A 17,370-nucleotide genomic window follows, 5' to 3' on the forward strand; every position below is an offset into this window, starting at 1 on the left:
ATTTGGAGATATCCTCTTCCTCACCCCAGTGAGAATTCTGAGATATTCAGCCTGGTGCCAGCAGCAATCGGGTCGAGAGACGGTTCCACATTTAGTCCTTAGGAGGCAGCGTGGTCCCCCCTCTCCGGGGAAGAGGGCGTCAGGCACTCCAGCTCTGCTGTGCAGGGCCTGCTCGCACCCCTAACTGAGAGCCACTTCTGCCTTTGAGTTAGCCACAGCTGGACCATGACGGGAAGGCCTCCAGCTGTGACGAGTCACGTCACTTCCAGCTGCGTGTATAAGAAATAATCTAGAAATAAGAGAACAATCTTATCTTGTTTTTTTCTGAGGCTCTCGTTTCTCCTCTTTCTGAGTAAGGAGACCCTCAAAACTAGAACTAACTGAAGAAAGAAAAAGTACAGGTCTTTCACATTTGAAGAGCCAGTGTCTTTTTTTTTTTTTTTTTTTGAGCAGAATTATCATAAAGCTAAATTATCACCAAGTCATTCCCAGTTTAAATTCAGAACATAGCATAGCCTATAAAAGACTTTAGAATGAATTGGAAAATTCTAAATACATTTGTATTATATATAGGAAATCTTGTAAAAAGAATAACTGCTTTTTCAAGATAGGAAAGAAAGCCCTAGCTGGTTTGGCTCAGTGGATAGAGTGTCAGCCTGGAAACTGAAGGGTTCTGGGTTCGATTTTGGTCAAGGGCACATGCCTGGGTTGTGGGCTCCATCCCCAGTAGGGGGGCTTGCAGGAGGCAGCCAACCAGTCATTCTCTCTTGTTATTGATATTTCTATCGCCTTCTCCTTTCCTCTCTGAAATCAATAAAAAAGTATATTTAAAAAAAAAAAAAGATAAGAAAGATAAAAACCGTAGGTTTTAAACTGGACTAGATTATTGTATTAAATGATAAATCTTTTTTTTTTTAATCCTATATAATAAAGAGCTAATATGTTAATTAGACTGAACAGCCAGACAACCTTCTGGATGAAGCCGGGGCTATGAGGGACTGTGAGGGCCGGCCGATGCAGCCTGGCTGCAAGGGCCTAGTCCCCTGCACAAATTTTATGCACTGGGCCTCTAGTATGTTTATAATTGTTAAAGCATTTGCCTTTTAAATCCTGTAGATAATAAAAAATGTAATTATAAACCAAAAATACTAAAAAACTGGCTTTCCTGGAGATCTCTTTTTCTTCACATGGCTTGGAGTTACTGTCTAGTGTCCTTTCATTTCAAGCTGAAGGAATCCAGTTCACACTTCTTATAGGGCAAGTTAAGTAATAGTGCACCTCCTTCGCTTTTATTAATATGCAAATGAATTAATTTCTTCCTTGTATATTGAAAATACTGTTTTGCTGGATATAGAATTCTCGGTTGACAGATTTTTTTCCTTCCAGCACTATAAGTATGTCATTCCACTATCTTCTGGCCTTTCAAGTTTCTGATGAGCAGGATAATTTTTTTTAACAGGAGAGGTTACACTTAAGCTAGTAACATACTGTATTGGCAATAATGGTAACTAACATTAATCGGTTAGTGGTTACTGTGTTTTCTCACTGATTCTGAACAGTCATCCTATTAGGCAAGATTCTCATTCTCCCCATATCATGGGTGAGAAAACTGAGGCTCAGAGAAGTAAAGAGTCTCTAAATATCTGCAAATTTAAAATGATGGAGTTGGCACTGTCACCTGTGTTTTTAGTCACTGTCCCATGTCATCTCTTATTCCAGGTAATTGTGTAAAGTCCAATCACTAATCTTTAAAACCCCAAAGTACCTGACAGCTTGGATGGGGAACATTGGAGAGACCAAGACCCAGACATTAGACTTGGGTTGAGTTTGCCGTTATTTTATGCCAACAGTTAATAACCCCACAGACACCCTTTTAAGAGAAGGAAACTGAACTAGGCTGAGGCCTGAGTTTGTCACCACCCCTACAAGCTCACCCCTCAGAGAAAGCATCCACCTTACCAAGGGCAAGGTGGGGTGGGGAGTGCCCCCTGATCAGGATAGCCTCATTGTTATTGGCATGGCGGGAGTGGGGGGGCAGGGGGCGAGATAAAGAGCCCCTGACCTGGAGACACCACAGGTCTTGTGCCGAGTCAATACCAAGGTTCCTCCGTACGTGTGACCAGTGACCTGAGTAATGTAAGCCCTGTGCTCTCTTTGATGAAGTTTAAAATAGCATTCAAGGCCTGCAGGCGCCTTTGGTGTCAGCTCTTGTCCTTCCCACTGCTGCTCCTGCCTGATCAGGGCCTTATTCACACCACCACTTGTCCGTGGAGGCCACGGAGGCCCCAAGAGTTCCTCAGAGGAAGTGGAATGCAGAAATTTTGACGTGGTTATCCAAGGTTCAGAATTAGAGAGCATAAATGTGTCAGGAAATGCAAAGCTAATTTCCCACAGCCACATCAATTTTTATTAGCTTCAATGGGTCGTAGACATTGAAGCCCAAAGTTAGTAGCATACATGTAAATCTCGAGGGCTGACTGCCTCTCCCACGTGGCTTGAAGCATGTTGCTCTGGAAACTGTCATGTGAGCATTTCTTCATTCTTGTGCTCCATGGTTCTGAGTCTTTGTCTTCTTAGACTCCCCCTCAAAATATTGTACATGAACACGTAGGGTCTTTGACTCTCGGCCTGACTTTTTTATGTCCTAGGGTGCGAGGAAGGGAATTACTTTGGATGAATCCTTCCAAGTAGATCCATTACTAGATTGGAGGTGGCATTTCCCTTTCATCATCTGTTGTCACTTAGGTGAGTGTGAAGGTCACTTGAAGAGGAGTTAGCTGTCTTTCCTATCATTTCAGACACAGGAGAGTGTCTTGGATAGTCTCTTCTCAGACACTGAGCAGTAACTGTGTTGAATGGTGATGTAAGGGGTGAATTTAGGAGCATGTAGGAAAAGGAAGGTCATTTATTAGCCTTGGGGGGGAAATTTGGTTAGATAAGTGCTGTAATCGTAATCCCTCGCTGTCCATTTGGCTTGTAGTCCTCCTGATTTATGAAATAACCATAAGGTAGGTCTTAATTTTAGAGGCCAATAATCTTTTCTACTGATCACGGAGGAGAGGGGAAAAAAGGAACATACCCGGTTCCTGAAAGGAAAATTCTCCCAGGATGAGATCACTTGGTGCGCAAGAGTTGGGGGAATTAGCTTTTTGCTGAAATTGTCCTTCTCGTATCTTGCCAAACTATTGCAACATCTGAATGAAGTGCTTTGACATTCCTATTTTAAAATATTTCCGCAGCAGCTATTTTAACTTTTTTTTTTTTAAAGTGTGCTTACATTTCAGGGGCATGTGGCTAGGGATCCATAGGTACGAAGCAATAATCCTATACTAGAAGTTCATTTTATTCAAAGAATTGAACATTCTGAGTGAGAATAATTTATGTAGAAACAGAGTCTCTTCTCATGGAAACTCTGCCCGAATGAAACCTTCATTTTCGGGGCACACACTCCATTCGGATGGCAAAAGGTTCCCCAGCGCGGTAGCCAGTGCCCATTTCTGTGGTGAAGTCACTGATGAATTCCTATTGGCCGGAAGTGGGGTTTGTGCTTTTAGCTTGCTTGGCCATTGGATATCTCGCAGACCTGTCGACCACACCCTGTCCTCGGAGCCTGGGCCACACCACGGCCATCATTTGTTCTTTACTTACCATTTAAGAGGAGTCCCCCCGAGGCATGTCCTTGAACCCCCTTTCTTCCATCCTTCCTGTTCCCCTCGGAGCTCTTACCCAAACCGCTGGTTTTAACAACGTCAGTACGGTGAGGGATCCCAACCTGCGTCCCCACCTTCCTGACCATCCCCAGCTCCGGTCCGTCTCCTCTCATGTTTCAGTATCGTGCTTCCCCAGCCTCCCCCGCCCCAACACCTCCAACCCATTCTCCACCCGGCTTCCAGAACAATCTTCCTAAAACATTTCTGATGGTGTAAGGGCAACCATCTGACAGCTACTTGTCCGTTTTCAAGAAAAGGTCAGCAAATTTGGAAATTTGGCACTTATTGGAAAAGTGCCATTTCATTAAAGAAGAAAACACCTAATTTTTTAGGACTTTGCCACAAGATAGTCAGGGAATCCTAAAGGGGCTCACACGAACCACCCTGTGTCCCGGCTCATTGAACGTGAAAAAACAAGTGAGGGACCGCCTCCCTCCTGTTGCTGTCCCTGGGGGACAGCTGCCCAGCCTGCGCACAGGACCTGATCCAGAATGCTGGGGTCTGCCCAGACGTTCAACACTAATCAGATGGACCTGCCAGGCTGTGTGGGCAAGAGAAGTAGGAACTGAGAGTGGATTTGTCTTCTTTCCTGTCCGGAGGTTTGCCCTGCCCGCTCCACCTGAAAGCTGCGGCTCTGACCTCTGAGGCAGGGACTCTGTTTTCCAGTCCTCGGCGGCCTCAGTGGCTGCCCCCCGTGGCCCTGGACAATGCAGGCGAAGGAATGTGTCCACTGGGGAAGCCTGGGCCTCTTACTCTGCTGAGCCAGAGCTGTAGAACCCCGTCTTGGCTGGAGAGAGCACCTGCTGTTGATTTTTTAAGTGCTGGTCTTCATTTCGAACGTTATTTACTGAACTCTGCTGATAACTTAGGAAGGATAAAGAAATAGCTTTTATAGTTGCAGGACTATAAACCACAATTCTTCAAAAATATCTCTCATCATTTGTGTTTTTTGTTTGTGTTTTTTTTTAAATATTTTATTGATTTTTTTACTGAGAGGGAGAGAGGGAGAGAGTTAGAAACATCGATGAGAGAGAAACATCCATCAGCTCCTCTTGCACAACCCCTCCTGGGGATGTGGCCGCAACCAAGGTACATGCCCTTGACCGGAATCGAGCCTGGGACCTTTCAGTCCGCAGGCCGATGCTCTATCCACTGAGCCAAACTGGTTTCGGCTGTTTGTGTGTGTTTTTTAAACCCATCCTAGGTTCTGGCACACAGTATATGCAGTCCTCATACCATAGATTTTCAAATGCACCCTTTTGAAACACATCAGTAGCAGAAGGCTAATTCTGGCTTCTGGCTGAGGAGGCTGTGGCTGCTCTTCCTATAGCTTAAATTTCGATTCTGTTCAAGGGCATGTACCTTGGTTGCGGGCATGTCCCCAGTAGGAGGCATGCAAGAGGCAGCTGATCGATGACTCTCTCTCATCGATGTTTCTAACTCTCTATCTCTCTCCCTTCCTCTCTGTAAAAAATCAATAAAATATATATTAAAAAATAAAAAATAAAATAAAATGCATTTTGTTGGCTAATTGCAAAAGTAGGATGCTCGTTAGAACTTTGCAAATCACATCTTCCCTCCCTCTCCATGTTCTGAGGCTGATCCCTCCCAACCCCCCCCCCCCCCCCCTTAAAAATCAACGCGTTAAAGAAAAACATATTTCATGTTATCTAAACCCTCCGGCCTGCCCCTGGGCTGCCATATGCTCCGCGTTAAATGCCGGCATGGCTGCGTCCTGCTATTGTTTTAACATTTGGTCTAACGCCTGGGGAGTGGGCGTTCTCTCTAAGCCGCTTTTACTCAATTCTCGGCGGAGAAAGCAATATTTTGTTATGAGGTAAGGTTTCAAGCCAGGCCCTGGCTGGGGTCTTCCCCACGGGGGAGGAGGCAAGTAGGAACTGCCAGGGCCACTATAATTCTCGTTGAGTTTTAGCTCATTAAAATCTCCCCGGTCCTTGGGGGGGTTATTTATGGATGCAGGCATCTCGCACTTGTCCCTTCCAGAAAGAATTAGCAGCTAGGATGTGATCATTGCTCAGGGAGGAGGCTTTCGTCCTTGCTCTGTGGCCGAGTGTCCCCAGCTGCTGCGGAGCGCGGCCCGTCGCAGAGCTGAGTGTGGGGCCGGGGGCCTGGGGCCGGGGGAGATGGCCGGGTTTATAGGTAATGACAAGAACAGGTTGCATCGGAGACACCACGTGTAGGAAGCTAAGTCTTCTTAGGGGACTCATGTGAACCTGTGATCCTTGGCTTTCTCCATAACGAACGCTTCAGTTCTGTACATGTTAACTGTTTATGGGTGTCTTAGCGTGTTCTGTTTACGCTGCTATTGTGCATGGAAATAGAACGAAAGTGGTGTTTCTGATCTGCGGGTCCTTTTCAACAGCATTAAACCTTTGTGTTTCTTTTTTTTATTCTTTTTCTTTTTTTTTTTCTTTTTTACATATTTTTATTGATTTTTTTACAGAGAGGAAGAGAGAGGAATAGAGAGTTAGAAACATCGATGAGAGAGAATCATCGATCAGCTGCCTCTTGCACACCCCCTATTGGGGATGTGCCCACAACCAAGGTACATGCCCTTGACTGGAATTGAACCTGGAACCTTTCAGTCCGCAGGCTGATGCTCTGTCCACTGAGCCAAACCGGTTTTGGCCTTTGTGTTTCTCTGAGACGCACTGTAGTGGGGTGTCTGCACTGGCGCAGGTTAAGGAGGAGGTGCCTTTTCTTACTCAGATGTGACACCCTCTTTCCATAAGAACACCTTTCTCCCCCAAGAAAGAACATCGCCCTAGAGTCCGGCTGCTTTTCAGATCTCTCTGGAGAGAGCACGTGTGGCAGTAACGCCAGATTGCTGGCAGTGTTGGCTTCAGACATCTTCATTCCGTTGTGCATCGTCGTGTGGCTGTGGAGTGTGAGGAGGGAATGGCTGTGTCAGCAGGGACTTGTCTGTTTAATGTGATTCATGCCCTGGGTTCGCGAGAACCATTTCAGGGAATTGGTTCTTCTTCTGTGCCTTAATGAGGCACGAGACTGAGAAGCACAAGCACTCATTAGTGTGGCCTCATTAGTGTTGCTCAGTGAATGTTAATTCACTGGGTCCCATTTGCATGATCAGATTGATCTTGGCTTTGTGGGTGCTTTGAAAAGACCGGCGTTTGCATTGTCACTGAGCTCCTGTGTTGGGAGCGTGGGGCTGCCCTGGATCTTGGCCATTTTGTTCCTAAACCAAGCAGGACTGGCACGGTTTGCTTCCCCTCGCTGCCGTCTCTGGTCCCAAGAGGCCGAAGAGACTTTAGCTGACAAGGTCTCTTGCCCAGAAGGTGCTCCAGCCTCTCAGGCTGAGGAGCTGGCTTAGTTCTCCCTGAGATCCCCAGCGACGGGCCTGTTCCAGCTGAGAATGGAGGAGGGTGATTGGGGACTGGTGGCAGGGCATTGGGTCTGGAGAGCAAAGGGCAGGCAGCTTCCCTCTTTCTACCTCATAGAGGATTCTGAGCAAGACGTATAGAGAGATACTTACACTTGCTGAGCCTCAGTTTGCTCATCTACTAAATGGGCACAGGAAGGCCGCCCTCACATACTTGGGGTATTCGGTGAGATATTGGCAGCACCGAGTGGACAGGAGCAGGTGCAGCCATTCCCCCCAAGGATCGAAGGGTCCTTCTTCCCCTCTGCCCGTGCACACTCAGATCCCCTTTCAGACCCTCGGTTGCTTCGTTGGTGCGGGGCAGGTGGTCGTTCTTTGAGCTCAGAGCCACCTGCTTACCCTGCCTCTAGACATGACCTTCCTACAGACACATTCCTCCAGCACTGTGCTGGCAGAATTCGAACGGAACCGACGGGATCAATGTGTTTTGCAGGGGTGGTTTCATTCTTTCCTTTTTTTCTTTTAAATATATTTTATTGATTTTTTGTAGAGAGAGGAAGAGAGAGGGATAGAGAATTAGATGATGAGAGAGGAACATCCATCAGCTGCCTCCTGCACACCCCCTACAGGGGATGTGCCTGCAACCAAGGTACATGCCCTTCACTGGAATCGAACCTGGGACCTTTCAGTCCGCAGGCCAGCACTCTATCCACCAAGCCAAACCAGTCAGGGCCCTTTTTTTCTTTTAAAAAAAATAAAACAAAACAGTTTTCACGAGACCAACCAAGGCCTCAAGGGAAATGAGATCCTTTCTTGAGCTTTTGACAGTCCTCCCATACATCTAGTACAAGCTCCATATGGTTCTTTTTTTTTTTCTTTTCATTTTATTATTAAGGTATTATATGTGTATATATCTTAGCATTGCCCCCACCCACTCCCATACATGCCCTCCCTCCCCAGAGTTTTGCATCCATTGGTTATGCTTATATGCATGCTGGTTCTAATTTTGATTGTTCGGTTGTATAGGCCAGAGGCCCCCCCTGCTCTGGTCACATCTTCAAGTGGCCCCAGTGCCACGGCCCCTGTGTCCCTCCTAAGCCGCTGTGTGACTCCGGGTGCCGCCTGCCCCGGCGCCCCCTCCGTCTCTGCCTTCCATCTCAGCCTTCCATCATAGCTTTCTGTGGCCTCGCCCTTTTCCTGATGCTGCAGTGAGCCGTGACAACACGTACATGGCCATCGCTAGCCATGTCTTTACTCCACAGATTGAACCCCGGGTGGTGTTGTTCTTTTCCCAGCTCCAGGAGGCTGACATCGTGGTCTTAGGCTCGCCCAAGCCAGAAGACGTTCCCCTCTCCTGGATACAGCCGGAAACGATTGTTCTCAACTGTTCCCATGACTTGCTCTCAGGTGAGTGTGTTACTATAGGTGCCCGGCTGCCGATAAAAAAAACACACGGGTGTGATTGTTACAAAATACGTTAACCTTATTCCAAAGAGTCTGTTCCTGACATGCGTGCTGGTCGTTGTCGGTGTGCGTGCACAGGAGAGAAACTGCGTGTTGATGTGCCCACCTTTTGGGTTACCGACACGGGAACCACATTGGCCCCCAACGAAGAAGCCCAGAGGCCAAGTGCAATGGCCGCCTCTGCCTCCGCCTCCTCCCCTGCGGGCCTCCAGCATCTGGCAGTCAATTGGGCTGTGGCCGAAAGCAGATAATTTGTACTTGGTGAGGTCAGCTACAGATCGTGGTTTCCTCGGTCTTTTAAAAAGCACCAGAGTCCTTCCTTCCCAACAAATCCCAGCCAAACCTCAACATGAAAACAGTGGCCAGGAAGGATGGAAACGGAGACTAGCCCTCCTGTCTCCCAGGTTTCCCCTGGCAATGAACCCCTTAACGGCACCTCCGAGCTGTGTGAGAGTCAAGCAGAGGTGGTATTAGGATTGGTGCTGATGTATACTTTTATTGATTTCAGAGAGGGAAGGAGAGGGAGAGAGAGAGAGGGAAACATCAATGAAGAGAGAGAATCATTGATTGCCTCCTACTGGGGATTGAGCCCACAACCTGGGCATGTGCTCTTGACTGGGATTGAACCTGGGACCTTTCAGTCCACAGGCCGATGCTCTATCCACTGAGCTGAACCAGCTAGGGCTGATGCTGATATTTGATGGTGTTTCACCAAGGCAGCCAGGAATGTCGGATTATACCAGGCCCACGGTTAGGGTAGCTCAAGCTGTGCCAGCACCAGGACACCCAGCCAGGCGGCAGTGGGTGCAGGCCCACAGGAGGTAGCCTTCTCTCGCTCAGAGAAAGACAGAGGCCAAGGAAGCTCTGGGCCACACTTGGCCCGCCTCAAGTCCCTGAGTGACAGGTAGATGCAGAGATTCTGGCAGAGGGAGGCGAAGGAACCCTCCTTCCTTCCTACCTGTGGCCTCCAAATTTCAGCATGAAGCGAGGGAGTCTCCTGAGTGGGCCAGGAGGACAGTGCTGTTTTTCTCCAAAGCTGGTCAGAAATTGGACCAAAGTCCCCTCGCCAGTACCTCACTGGGGTTCTTGATCCTGAAGCCTTAGAGAATAGTATGCAGGAGAAAATAAAAATGACTTCTGACCTAGTCATCTCGAAAGAACCATTTTACATATTTTTATTCAGAAAGCATTCAACTTAGTTTTATGGGATATATGGAATAAAAAGACAATAAGATGGCCCTGACCGGTTTGGCTCAGTAGATAGAGCATCGGCCTGTGGACTGAAATGTCCCAGGTTCAGTTCTGGTCAGCATATACGTTGGTTGCAGGCACATCCCAGTAGGAGGTGTGCAGGAGGCAGCTGATCTATGTTTCTCTCTCATCCATGATTTTAGCTCTCTATCCCTCTCCCTTCCTCTCTGAAAAAAATCAATAAAATATATTTTTTTAAAAGTTAAAAAAAAAAGAAAAGAATATGATATGAAAAGCATTATTGACATTCATATATAACTCTTTCTTCAAAGAGACATATTGGATCTTCCCTCCAGGAAATGTGGCTCCTCTCAGAATTAAGCAGTCAGATTAAAAACCCCTTCAGGGGTGGATTGGAGAGGGCAAGGGAAGATAGATGCTCAGGAATTTCCCAGAGTGCTTATGTACTCAGCCCTTAGTGAGGAGCACATAGATGAATGCAGCTATTGGGTGCAATACAATATGAACTGGGATTTATGGCTTTTTTTTTTTTTTTTAAGCAAATAGAAGGTATCCTCTAAATAACTTCTTTGAAATAAATGTATATAGTCTCTGGATATAACTTTTTTCCGCTGAAAAAGTAAATACCAAGCCCATAAAATGGTAGATGGAGCAGATTTGCCCCTCTCCTCAGAATCCTTGTTGGAAAGTCACTTATGACATTACTTTTTAAAATGAATGTTTCTTTGTGTAATGTTTACTTGCCATTGGTTTTTTTTTTTTTTTTTTTAATTAGAGTTTATATATTTAGGACAATATTTTCATAATTCTGGCTGAATTATGGGGTATAAGAATGAAAAGAAAATAACATGAAAAGCATTGAAGGAGCATCTACTTTCATCTACTTCTATAGTCTCTCTCCCTTTTTAAAAATTATACTTTTATTGATTTTAGAGAGGAAGGGAGGGGGGGAAGAGAGAGAGAGAGAGAGAGAGAGAGAGAGAGAGAGAGAGAGAGAGAGATCAAGGATGAGAGAGAATCATTGATTGGCTGCCTCCTGCATGCCCCACACTTGGGATCTAGCCCACAACCCAATTCCCAGTCATGTGCCCTGACTGGGAATTGAACCATGATATCTTGGTTCATAGGTCAATGCTCAACCACTGAGCAACACTGGCCAGGCTTCCTCCGTGTTCTTTTGGAATCCCTTTGAGACCCATGATTTTATGAAGGTGACATATTTTATTAGTGAAACTTTGCCTTATTAATAGATTCTTTTTAGGATCTTTATCTGTTTCAGTAGTAGTTTTCTTGTTATTACATATTCAGAGTCTAGAACAGTGCCTGACACATTGTAAGTGCTCAGTTAACACTGAGTGCTGGATGAGTGAATTAATGTGGGCTCAGCTCGGAACTGTACTCCGATTGCAGTTTTAAGTAAGCTGTAGATTTAGAGACATTTCCTTGAATTTGTCTCCCACTTAAAAGCAGGACTGACAGGGCAAAGTCAAAGATGAAAAACACTGTGCGGATGCAATGGATAAACATTTTCCAGTTTGTACTATTCACAATAGCATGCATTCCTCAGTAGTCAAAGTTGTAATTTTAACAACTTTGATTAATATGAAAATGTAATCTATGAGTAAATTGGTGGAAGACCCCCTTTTATGTAATCTCTTCCCTCCAAAAAAAGTGAATAGGCTTTTTTCAAGGACAAAAGAATTTTTAATAAACTTGTGATTGACTGAAGGCAGGGTTTTTTAATGAAATTTTTATGCTTATCTTAATGGTACAGGGTGTTCCTGTAAAATTAGATGGGATATGATGATTTACGATGAGGTAATTCGGTAGAGGCATTTTATGGAATATCTGATCTCTGGAGACGTTTTCCTGAAGGTTGAAATCCTAGAAGCAGTGTTCATTAACAGTTACACCTACCTTCTTGGATCTGTTCACTCTCCTATGGCTGGAATCTGTTTAGATTTAAAACAGGATCCAGCTGGCGTGGCTCAGTGGTTGAGCGTCGACCTATGAACCAGGAGGTCACAGTTCCTGGTCAGGGCACAGGCCCAGGTTGCAGGCTCGGCTCCTGGTTGGGAGGCAGTTGATCAATGATTCTCTTTCATTGTTGATGTTTCTCTCTCTCTCTCCCCCTCCCTTCCTCTCTGAAATCAATCAAAATTTATTTTTATAAAGAAAAAGAAAAAACAGGGACATAGCAATGTTCAGTTTCCTAGTGATAAGGATTTTTAAAAATATATATTTTATTGATTTTTTACAGAGAGGAAGAGAGAGGGATAGAGAGTTAGAAACCACGATGAGAGAGAATCATCCATCAGCTGCCTCTTGCACACCCCCTACTGGGGATGTGCCCTCAAGCAAGGTACATGCCCTTGGTCGGAATAGAACCTGGGACCTTTCAGTCCACAGGCTGACACTCTATCCACTGAGCCAAACCGGTTTTGGCTATAAGGATTTTTTTAATTAAAAAATTTTTTTTCCAAATTTTGGAAGAAGTGGGCTGTGATTTTATACTGCTGTGCTTCCTACAGCAAGACCATTTGTACCTCAATATTAGGACTTATTTCCTGATGTACCAAACAAGACCAAGGGGAAATGGGTCTTAGGGCTTAGGCCCAGAGAACAGTATTAAAACAGCAATTTTGTGGGTCAGAATAGTTTATGGCATCGTTTTAAGCAAACATCCCTGTAGTTAGTGTGGAGTAGGGGCAGAATCCTGGGCTGCACCCCAGTGTTCATGCTAATGAGCTGAGGCCTGTGCTGAGGGATCCTGGGGGACTGAGCCTTCCCTCTTAGGAATCTGAAGGGCATACAATGGAGAGGGGAGAACATGGAATTTGGGGTCAGCATTGAGCAGACTCAGAGGAGAGTTGCTTTGGTTTGTTTTAACTCTTAGTGCATGGTACCGATAGACTTGGGAGACCTGGGTGGCTTTGGGCAAATAGCCTAAGCTCTCTGTTCTTCATTGTCCTTGTGGGCATGAGGGGAGCTAGGTTGTTGGGAGGAGTGAATGAGATGCCTCCTCTTTCATAGGAGCTGCCAGTAAATGTTGGCCACTCTCTCCATTTCATTATTGTCACACCAGCACACAAAATAACTCATGAAAGTTTATATGTGAGAAATCAAGCACAGGGAAGGAAGAGTTCCAATGAGATTCTGAGAATGTAAGAACACAGCTTTAGAGAAATTGGGCATGTGTGTATTTTAATCATCATCCTATTAGAGTTGGAATGTTTGCTTATGACTTTTGAACTTTAATTCCAAAATCCATTGTATCTGTTACCATTTTCCTTAATTTTTTCAAGGAAATTCTAGATGTTTTGGATCCATCCCTGAGATATATTTTTGCCAGTTTTTTTTTTTTTTATTTCAAAATTTAATTAGTTCTTAACACAATATATTATTTAGTGCTTTTCTTACTTTTTTTTTTTTTAAGGCTCAGTCATTTAGAATAAACAATTTTTTCTTAATTTGGTTTCAGTGATTTCAAAAGGGCTGCTTATAAAATGAATACTAATTTTTAACCCTTTCTTGAAGATTCTTACATTGTATTCTTTTTAAAAATAATAATGCAATTATTTAATAGTGTAGTTCAGGTATTTTAAGTGAGAAATTCTTAGGAACATTTGTAATAATATGAACAATAAAGATTTATTAAAAATAAAGAGAAATTCTTGAGCATAGTCACAAAAATTGTACTGAAATTTTACTTATGGCCTTTTACTGTTAAGGTATTTAACTTACTACATGAACTTAAGTTGGTTTATTTCACTTAAAAGCTAATCATGTGTTGTTGTTTTTAAACAGTTCATCTTTACTAATTTGTAATTTTTAGCTCTTTCTATTTTCAAATTTTCACATAATTTTTTTTGGTGACTTGTTCTCCTGGGAGAAGGAGAAAATATTAGAATTCAGTCTATGGGTTTATACAGCACATGTTTTATAAGAAGGGTGCCCTCAGCCAGATTGCAAAATAAGCTGAAGCGTTTCCATGTAACAGAGATGGCAGGGAGACTGCAGAATGCCCCATGGCCTCTCCCACTCCTTTATCCAGGCAAAATTCCCAACTGGCCTCAAAACAGCTCCTGTCAGAAAAGGCCTGTGCTGATTTCCAGGGAAAGTATGGTAACACTTTAGCCTTAAATTTTCTTATCGTAGAAAGTTTGGTTATTATAACACAAACTAGAGGCCAGTGCACGAAATTCATGCAATGTGGGTGTAGTTGGGGGCAGTCCCTCAGCCTGGCCTGCACTCTCCCACAATCCAGGACATATCTCTCAATCCGGGACTGCTGGCTCCTAACTGCTTGCCTGCCTGCCTGATTGCCCCTAACCAACTCTGCCTGCCTGCCTGCCTGATTGCCCCTAACTGCTCACCTGCCTGCCTAATCGCCCCTAACCACCTCTGCTTCTGCCCCACACCCGGGATCCAGGTTTCCCTCCTCCGGCCAGCCTCAGGCAACCGGGACCCGGGCTTCCCTCCCTCTGGCTTGCCGCAGGCACCAAGGGCCCCAGGCTGGCTTCACTCAGGCCGGACTCAGGCACCCGGGACCCAGGCGACTTCCTCTGGGCCCTGGCTTTGTCAGGAAGGACCTCTGGAATCAAGTCCAGAAGATGTTCGATCGATCAGGTCTAATTAGCATATCACCCCTTTATTGGTATAGATAATAAATGAAAGGCTGTGTTTTAAAGTGATTCATTGACTTGTCCCTGGAGGAGCCATGAGTGAATGGGGAGTGTTTAGTGGACGTGAAAAGACCATTTGGTTTGGGATGGGACACTGGCTGGACTCACAGGCCGGTGTAGACAGCCCTCTGGATGGAGCCCGCCCTCCGTACAGTCAGGGGTAGAGGTAATGATTTCCTTCCCCGTTCTCTTTAGATGGAATTCATTAAGGATGTATTCCTAATTTGTCAAGTTACCATCTTAATTGCTTTGAATTCTTTGGATTCAGAATTTTTAAGTTTTAAGATGCATCGCTCACACTACAAAAGAAAGTTGTTCGTGTTCGAAGTTTTGTGAAGTGTGAAGTAGCACAGAAGAAAGTGACGGTCACTTTTGATCTTGTCACCTTGATATAACCATCTTGTACTTTTCCACTAAAACAGCATTCCACTTAATTTTACTGCATGGACTGTAGTAGAAGGAAAAGAAAACAATAAAAGCATTACTGAAACTCAGATAAGGTCCTTCAAAAAGAGAAATACTTGCTCCTACGAGACTCTTCCAAGATTTAAAATACATGTATGTTTTGTGTTGTTTTAAAGTCCTTTTTATGTTAGCCACCTTCTGTTGCATGGAAGGCCAGGGTTGTGATTACGGGAGGAATTATTCACTGTGTAATTCCATAGGCAAATATTTTTCATTCACATGGGTATTTGTGATTCTGTTCCGGGAACATCATTTCTAAATTGATACCAGTTCCTAGAATGTAGCTTTCCCCTGTGTTTCCATCATTTAAGGATAGAGATAAGGAGGAGAAAAACATAATTCTTTTCCTTAGTGGTTGGATAAGACCTTCCGATCTGATCTCTACCCATGCAAACAAAGCAAAACAAGTCTCTCATTCTGTAGACTCTTGGCCTTTGCCTGAACATGATTTGTGAAACTGAAGTGTTGCTAATCTTTAAACAATAGCTCAGGGATATGACTTTCCAACCCCCTGAACCCATTCGACAATAGGGCTTCATAGAACACTTACCCTGAAGTGTTTGGTGCCCTCTCTGGCGAAGGCCTGTCGGCAGGATGGATCATTTCGAAGTGTGGTGGCCAAAAAAGAGGGGAAGCCTTTCTGAGTTCAGAAGAGTTACTATTAGAACTGCTTCTCTTCTCCAAGCGAGGGTGTAGCTACAGCGTTTGTACATGTGTGTTTGTTTTTTGTAATCTCCCAAGCGCCAACCACAGGAGGGAAAGGTAGAATTCTTACAAGCGCCTTCCTATTCTGAAGACCGGGTAATCCCCCGAATTCACATTCTAACATGTCTCAGTTTCAATGGGAAGTTGGTCACATCCCTTTTAGGACAGGGGATTTTGTAATGATCAGAGAAAATGTGATCTTCCTCATGACACTCTGGCTGGCTTTATCCTATAGGAGTTCAGGAAACTACTTATACTTTGTATTCCTGTGTGAAATTGCTTTTATTTTATACGTATTGTTTAAACATACACACCATATTCCAGGCACTGTACCTGTCACCTCACATGCTGTTCTCACAAAATTCTGTGAGGTAGGTATTACTCACATCAATGAGCAGGGTCAAAGTCACAGTTGCTGGTAAGAGGCAGAGGTAAGATTTTAATCCAGTCCAGCCCTAGAGTCTGGGGCCCAGTCAGGAGCCCCAGGATGGTGCCAGGGATGGTGACCTACCTCGAGTTGCCCCTGCCATGGCGCTCTAACTTACTGCGGAGAGAATGAGAGCATCATTCGCTGCGCTGGCTTGGTACAAGGAGCCTTTGGATGCAAAGGACGGTGTGCTCAACGTCTTTTTCCCCCTATTTCACAGGGAAGCTGGGCTCGGGCTCTCCGGGTGTCCCCTTCAGCGGTCCCATCGCCGAAAATGACGTGAGCCTCCTCGCTGCAGCGCTGCGGATCCAGGTGTGTTCGGCACAGCCCCTGCCGGATTTGGGGTTTGGAGCTTTGATTAATAGTGACTAATATTATATTAATTTTTTTTGGGGGGGGAAATATCCAGTATTAAACACTTTGCACACATATGTCTTTTTATTTCTATGTGTGTGTGTTACTATTTAATAATTTAATTTGCTTACTCTAGTATATCAACTATAGAAGGGTTATATAGGTTATATGAAATGGTGTTGCAAATTGTTTTTTTTTTTTAATGTATTTTATTGATTTTGTACAGAGAGGAAGGGAGAGAGATAGAGAGTTAGAAATATCGATGAGAGAGAGTCATCGATCAGCTGCCTCTTGCACACCCCCTACTGGGGATATGCCCGCAACCAAGGTACATGCCCTTGACCGGAATCGAACCCGGGACCTTTCAGTCCCCAAGCCGACGCTCTATCCATTGAGCCAAACCGGTTTCGGCTGCAAATTGTTTTTAAATATGTTTTTATTGGTAGCAGAGAGGAAGGGAGAGGGAAAGGGGAGAGAGAAATAGAAATATCAATGATGAGAAAGAATCATCGATTGGCTGCCTCCTGCTCGCCCCCCTACTGGGGATTGAGCCCGAAACCCAGGCATGTGCCCTTGACCAGAATCCAACCTGGGTCTCATCAGTCCAAAGGCTGATGCTCTGTCCACTGAGCCAAACTGGCTAGGGTGCTGTTGCAAATTTTGGAAGCCAGGCATCCAGCCTGATTATGCAAATATCCTCATATTTTCCTCATTTCTTTACTTCTGATGGAGGTGAAGAGCCCACTCTGTAAAGTTAATCCGTGCACTTGATGCCTTAGTGAACACTTAAACTATTTTAATAGAACATATATCTTATATTTACCTTCTTAAGAAAAACCTACAAATTTAGTTGCATGAGAACAAAAGTATTCCTGATGGTCACTTGAGTCGTTGTGCAACCTGATAGCCTTTTCCTGGCATGCCACCCTGAGGAGCAGTTTCCCAGCTCACACACATGCCCCGTCAGCATTTACGTTCTGACATGTT

At 44.7% G+C, this 17,370-nt stretch overlaps 1 protein-coding gene across 1 annotated transcript in view; it reads left to right on the plus strand.

Moving 5' to 3' along the window:
- Positions 1 to 17,370, plus strand: part of MTHFD1L (methylenetetrahydrofolate dehydrogenase (NADP+ dependent) 1 like) — a 156,824-nt gene that overhangs the window by 20,401 nt on the left and 119,053 nt on the right. Inside the window, exons 8-9 of the mRNA XM_084890181.1 lie at positions 8,367 to 8,478; positions 16,250 to 16,341. Coding sequence (XP_084746307.1) covers positions 8,367 to 8,478; positions 16,250 to 16,341 — 204 coding nt within the window. The remainder of the gene's footprint in view (positions 1 to 8,366; positions 8,479 to 16,249; positions 16,342 to 17,370) is intronic.

The sequence above is a fragment of the Pipistrellus hanaki genome, assembly GCF_964339955.1.
Source record: "Pipistrellus hanaki genome assembly, chromosome: 7".
Taxonomy (NCBI): domain Eukaryota; kingdom Metazoa; phylum Chordata; class Mammalia; order Chiroptera; family Vespertilionidae; genus Pipistrellus; species Pipistrellus hanaki.